At 33.6% G+C, this 7,275-nt stretch overlaps 1 protein-coding gene across 1 annotated transcript; it reads left to right on the top strand.

Annotated features, from left to right (window-relative positions):
• Nucleotides 1-3,670: 3,670 nt before the first annotated feature.
• On the top strand, nt 3,671-6,918 carry LOC132314371 (uncharacterized). The gene is made up of 4 exons (XM_059813245.1): nt 3,671-5,742; nt 5,827-6,135; nt 6,225-6,312; nt 6,403-6,918. The coding sequence occupies exons 1-4, from the start codon at nt 3,671-3,673 to the stop codon at nt 6,916-6,918; spliced, it is 2,985 nt and encodes a 994-aa protein (XP_059669228.1).
• The last annotated feature ends 357 nt before the right edge of the window (nt 6,919-7,275 follow it).

Below are 7,275 nucleotides of genomic sequence, written 5' to 3'. Positions count from 1 at the left end.
GTAAGAGTGAGTTTCTATTAAAAAAAATTATAAAATAAAATAAAATATAAAATAAAATAGAATAAATTTTCTTATATATATATTTTGAAGGAGTTATGCTATATATTGCTATTATGAAGTAAAATAGACAATTGTCTTCACTTCTTTTTCTTTTTAATCCATTGAGGAACCTGATATCTCGCGTACTTTGAGAATAATATAAAATTTCATAATTCGTATAAGAGTAGATTCTTTGCACAATCTATAAACTAAGCTACTTCATTAATTTAATTTTCTTGCTGGAAAGTCGATCCTTTTTTGTGGGTTTTGTTAATTGATCTTAGTAATATATAATTTGCAGTTTATTGGCTTCTTCTTTGTCTAATTGGGTGAACATCTAATTCATTTTAATTGGGAGGCAGCAAAGTCAGTCCATCAATGGTGGACAAAGCTTCTTCTTCCTTCTTTGTATTCTGATCTCACCCACTTTCCTACTCTAGACACTCCCTGCAACAGGTCCGTCATCTTCTCACAAACCCAACTTTTTCATTTTTGAATATTCTTCTTATGGCTTTGGAAATATTTTAATTTTGCATTAACCTAAATGGTACTGATGGGTTTTAACGTTTTTTTTTTTTTTTTTTGGAAAAAAAAAATCTTCCAAAAAAAAAAATCATAACAAACTAAATTTAGTAGTATTATAAATTATTGGCCTGAGTTGTATCCATCTTCTTTTGGAACTAAATTTTTAAAAAGTTTTATTGGACAAGAAAACAGAATGTATAAACAAGACTTTATATCCCATTGATCTTCTTATCCACAAGTAGAGTGCAAGTTAGCTGTAAAGCTAATTAATTGATAACTATAGCCAACAAAACAAAACAAATTTTTTTTTTTTGATAACTAGAGTGTATCATGTAGATAAGAAGAAGTGCAAAGTATGTGTCCAAGGACAAATGTTATTTTGAAACTGTACAGCTTAATCCATCACTTTGCCTTTTCCAGTTCTGCAGACTTGGTTCTAGCTTCACAAGATGTTTAAGAGAGGGTTTTGTTTTGTTTGTTTGTTTTTTTTTTTTTTTTTCTTCTTTCATTTTTTAGTTAGTATTATATAAAAAATATATGTATATATATATATATATATATATTTATCTGACAAGGAGAAGGTGTCACGCCCTGTCTTGGTGCGCACGAATTGGTTAGAGTGGTGCTGAAAGTCACACCAACTAGGAGAGTGCCTCCCAGGTCACCGCAAATTGATCCAATATCTGGGACTTTTTCCCTAATTATGCTTGACTCACTAGCTATTTATTAAATTGTTATTTGTCACTAAATTGTTTCTTGGGGATTTTTTTCCTATAATACTTTAAATTCAACAAGTGACTCGATGATCCCTATTATTTTGTATTGCTAATCTTACAGTTTTAAAAATACCAAATTCAAGCTTTATTTTTCAAAAGATTACTGAGCTATTTTAACAATTTTTTGGTAACCAATTGTTATAGAATGCAACACTTGTGTATTGTGTATTTAAGAAAATCTCTAATCCCCAGCATTACTGATCCACTTGAGCAGCCAAAAATGTTATCAATTCAATGGATTTGTAAATTTTGCATTAGCTCAAAATGTTTAGTTGAACGCATAAAGTGCCCATCCTTTATATTTTTGGAATACCCCATCCATTTGTCTCAGTTGATTGGATTGATAGCTTGGAATGTTTTCTATCATTTGCTTCTTTGCTTCGTGCTGTAGATCTTCTCTATAAGGATTACCAGAGCGACTAGAAGTTTAGTGTCACTACTTACTCTTCTACGGGTGTTGTAAGTGTATTTTATTTTCTATATTTAATTTTTTTTTCCCGTTGCTTTTTAGATTTGTATATTTGCTTTTTGGCTTGGTGAGGCTAGAGTTATCTCTTTATTTATTGTTTTGTGTGTATGGTGTAATTTGTTGAGTATTTTTATATCTAAGTCAATGTGCTTTGTTCAAAAAATAAAAGAAACCAGTTCAATAGATTTAACACACATGTTTTTTATGGCCTTATATATACATATGTGTGTGTGTGTGTGTGAGTATTTGTATTAGTTCACATCTAGATAATGAAGTACTAGGAAATGGGGCTTTTGTTTTTGATCTCTTAGGTTTTGGTTTCGTCTGACATTGTGATATATAGTTGAAGTTATGGACAAAACTCTATGATTTTGTTTTGTATTCTATACAGATCTGTTCATGTGTTGCCCAAAAATAAAAACTTGTTTGAATTAAATCTGGGAAAAAATTATCTTTAGGAAAAAAAATAATTATTATGTTCCTTCATTTTCTGGTTGTTTGGGAGGCTATAACAGATTTTTTTATTTTTATTTTTATATTCCTGGACACAATTGTAGTCATGTTAATTCTTTCAACTATTGGAAGTTTCAAGGCTTTATACATAATTGGATTCTCCAATATGAAATTGACCTAGAGCGGGTACATAGATCACCTTTGCTCAATTTCCAAATTTTACTTTTATACAAGACTACGAGTATACTGATCAGAATTCATACCAAAATTTAGAAGTAAAAAAGCAAACCCAAAGACACCATTTTTTATGTTGCGTAGATGTGTTCTGTCCCACATGGGATGTAAATTAGGTGATCTTGTGATTTTGTAATTAAACAGTCCAATTTTCAATGTCTTGTGATTTCTTAATTTCCTGTTCTATTTGTTTCGGTAAATTTGTCTCCATGTGTTTTGATTAGATTTTAAGTCTACTTCTTTTTTTTGTTTTTTTTTTTTTGAATATCTTGTTTCTATATACATGTGGTTTTGTTTGGCTTTGGATTTGAACTAAATAGTGTTGTTTTATCCTCCTTTTGGTTCAGATTTAGTGATTTTTCATTAGAAATTAGTTCACATCTAGATAATGAAGTGCTAGGAAATGAGGCTTTTGTTTTTGATCTCTTAGGTTTTGGCTTCGTCTTAACATTGTGATATATAGTTGAATCTGTGGACAGAACTATATGATTCTGTTTTGTATTTTATACAGAATTGTTTGTTCATGTTTTGATTGATGTTATTTTTAAGCTTCATTGTTTTCTTCAATTTAATTTGTTTAAATGAAAGGTTCTCTTATAAATATGTTTGAATTTAATCCGGGTAGATATTATATTTAGGAAAAATAATAATTATTATGTTCCTTCATTTTTTGGTTGTTTGGGAGGCTATAACATTTTTTGTCCTGAACATACTTGTACATAATGTGTTCAAAATAAAGTTGTTCCTTACATATATATATGTTTATAACACATTTCGACATAATTGAAATACAAAATAATGTGTTAAAAATTAATAAATGTATTTCCACACAATTGCATCTATTTTAATACATTATTCATGTTTCTAGTTAATGGGATAGGACCATGGATGAGGAAATTGAAAGAGTTATACATACACATATATATTCAATATGCATCAATTCTATTGTATCCATAATTGATTTTGTTTTTGATGAACCAGTTACATGGATAAGTCTTGGATTCATCATCATGCTAGGGGTAGTGAAGGGTACAATAGAGGCATAAGAAACTTCATAAAGTTGGCTAACAGACATAAAGATGGGCAGGGTAGGATCAGATGTCCGTGTCGTTTGTGCAAAAATACTGTGTATAAGCCAATTAAGGAGGTTGAAAAACATCTATTTTAGTGTGGGATGTACAAGTCGTATACTAATTGGATATGGCACGGGGAGGGTACTGTTAATATCACTAGTACTGTTAATACAGAATATGATGTTAATACCGACAATGGGGATAATGCCGATGAGGGACGTGGAAACGAAGACAATGTATTTGAACTGCTAGATAATGTACGAATGGGAACATTCACTAATGCAGAACAAGCAGAAGATCCACTTGAAGTTGATGTGGGAGACGAAAGATTTAAGAAATTGCTAAATGACGCACAATGTGAATTGTGGCCAGGTTGTCAGAAAAACTCTAAGTTGTCAGCAATATTAAAGTTGTTCCATATGAAAGTTGTAGGCCGAATGACCAACAAAAGTTTTGACATGTTGCTTAAGTTGCTAAAAGAGGAGTTGCTTCCTGATGACAACACGTTGCCAAAGTCATATTACGAGACTAAAAGCTTGTTACGTGACTTGGGTCTCGGATACGATTCCATCCATGCATGTAAAAATGATTATGCTCTATTCTGGAAGGAGAATGAAGGTAAAGAGTGTTGTCCACAGTGTGGTGAGTCAAGGTATAAATCTCGCGAAGGTAAAGGTAAGAAAATTCCTCAAAAAGTTCTACGATACTTTCCTTTGAAACACAGGCTTCAACAATTGTTTATGTCAAGGGATACAGCCGTAGACATGCGGTGGCATAAGGAGAAACGTGTCAAAGAGACAAATGTGTTAAGACATCCAGCTGATTCAAAAGCTTGGGAGGAATTTGACAATAAGCATAGTTGGTTTGCTGCCGATCCTCGTAATGTTCGTCTCGGGTTAGCATGTGATGGTTTTAATCCATTTGGTAACATGAGCAATGCTTATAGTATGTGGCCTGTAATTATTGTGCCTTACAATTTGCCACCTTGGATATGTATGAAGGAACCATATATGTTTATGTCATTGCTTATTCCTGGTCCTAAATCACCTGGTAATGACATTGATGTGTACCTGCAACCGTTGATCGATGAGTTGAAAGAATTGTGGATGGATGGTGTGATGACATATGATGCCTATAGCAAATCTCACTTTAACATGCATGCGGGGTTGATTTGGACTATACATGATTTTCCCGCCTATGCGATGACATCCGGATGGATGACAAAAGGTTATATGGCATGTCCAAATTGTAACAAACACACATGTTCTTGTTATTTGAGTCATGGAAAGAAGATATGTTACTTGGGAGCTCGTATTTTTTTGTCATCCGAACACGCTTATAGGAAGCGTTATAAGCAATTTAATGGTGAGAAGGAAGAAAGACAGCCACCAAAGCAGTTGACTGGTGATGATATTCTAGAACAACTTAATCTCATACCCGAGGTTAGATTCGGAAAAGGACCAAACAATAAGAAGCGGACTCGTGGGAAGGAGGAACTTAATTGGACAAAAAAGAGTGTATTCTTTGAATTGCCTTATTGGAGAACGCTTTTGTTGCGGCACAACTTGGATGTTATGCACATAGAGAAAAACATATGTGATAACGTATTGGGGACATTAATGAACATTGAAGGAAAGACGAAAGATACGTTCAAAAGTCGGATGGATTTAGAAGAAATGGGTATTAGAAAAGAACTTCATCTTAGGCATAATGGTGAGAAATTTGAGATGCCACTTGCGCGTTACACATTGTCAAAGGATGAAAAAAGGCAATTGTGTGATTGGTTAAAGTCGGTGAAATTCCCAGATGGTTATGCGTCGAACATAAGCCGTTGTGTGAATGTCAATGAATGTAAGATATCTGGATTGAAAAGTCATGATTCACATGTTCTCTTACAGCGTCTCCTCCCTCTAGCTATACGGGGATTGTTACCCGTTAATATTTGTAATGCGATAGCAGAGCTTGGTTTATTCTTTAAGGAGATGTGTTGTCGGACCCTTAAAATGGATGTCTTAGAGGCATTAGAAAGGGACATTGCTGTTATAATATGCAAGTTAGAGATGATATTTCCTCCATCATTTTTTGACATAATGGTGCACTTAGCTATGCATTTGCCACGTGAGGCTATCATCGCAGGACCTGCCCAATATCGGTGGATGTATCCCATTGAAAGGTGATGTATATTTCTAATAAATAAAATGTTTTGGGGGCATTACATGATATTTAATTATGTATAAGTATTTTGATGTGTATGCAGGTTTTTACATACTCTTAAGTCTTATGTGCGTAATAAGGCACGTCCTGAAGGGTCCATTGCCGAAGCTTATGTGGACAATGAATGTGTTACATTTTGCTCAAGGTTTCTTCAAAGGATTGAGACACGATTTAATCGAGAAGAAAGAAATCACGAGGGCGACTATCGTACCAATTGGTCCACTTTTTCACAACTAAGGCAAGTGGTTCGTCCTTTAGGGTCTGGAAGTTTAGAAATACTTGACATTGCAAGCATACAAAAGGCTCGATTCTACGTGTTAAATAATTGTCCAGAAATTGAGTCATACGCACTGTAAGTTATATATTGTATTTTTTTTTTTTTTTTAAATTATCTACTTGTAAATTATAAAATGCATATATTAATATCACATAATTATTTAGTGCACACAAGGCTACACTTGAGCAAGAAAATATGGTTAATGTACAATCCAGACACGCAAAAGAATTTCCCAGATGGTTGGAAACACTGGTAAGTCTATAATGTGCTTGACATACCTACCATTTCTTTTAGATGTTGTGTCCTTGTGCATTAGTTTAACACTCTACAAATTTTTCACAGATAAAGGAAGAGCGTTATCATAACAAGTCAACAATTAATGATGACCTTTATTCATTAGCGTGTGGACCTGAATCTCGGATACATCGATATTCTGGTTGCATTGTAAACGGAGTTAGGTTCCATACAAAGGAAAGGGAGAGAAATCGAAGAACACAAAATAGTGGTGTGTTAGTCAAAACAGAGGACCTTGATTACTATGGCGTCTTGACAGATATCATTGAGTTACAATACCCTTTGAAAAGACGGGTTGTCCTATTTAAATGCGATTGGTTCAACACAAAGACTGGTATTAAGAGTGATACTTATTTTAGGAGCATAAACATAGCCCGTAAATGGTACAAAGATGAGCCTTTTGTGTTGGCTAATCAAGCTAAACAAGCCTTCTTCGTCAAAGACAGCAAATTACGAGGGACGTGGGAGGTCATTCAAGATATAACACATAGAAGCTCCTATGATGTTCCTGAAATGGAGGATAATAGCAAACTTACAGCTGAAATGTGTACTGCAGCATATTAAGAGGATGAACCATGTATTGTGGATAGGGTTATTGAGGCGGCAAACTTTGACATGGATCCACTCCCTTTGAATAGGGATGGCTTGGAGGTTGAAAGTATTGATGCTGAAATAATTCTTAAAACTAGTCAAGAATCACGTTATGAATTTGACTTTCTTGAAGACAATGATGAAATCTCCATTGAAGACAATTCAGACGAGGAAGAAGAATTGCTTAGTGAAGCTGATACTGATTTGGATGACATGTGATGAGTTTTATTTTTATTCATTTTTTGTTGAACACATGCAAATTTGAAGTTAAATTGTCTTCAGTACTTGAACATTAAGTTTTAGAATATGTATTGTTTTTATCTTTTTGTC

The sequence above is a fragment of the Cornus florida genome, unplaced genomic scaffold (assembly GCF_030987335.1).
Source record: "Cornus florida cultivar Cherokee Brave unplaced genomic scaffold, ASM3098733v1 CherokeeBrave_3.0.0_Hap2_Chr06, whole genome shotgun sequence".
Lineage (NCBI taxonomy): Eukaryota > Viridiplantae > Streptophyta > Magnoliopsida > Cornales > Cornaceae > Cornus > Cornus florida.
This window is presented reverse-complemented; position numbering and strand designations above follow the sequence as displayed.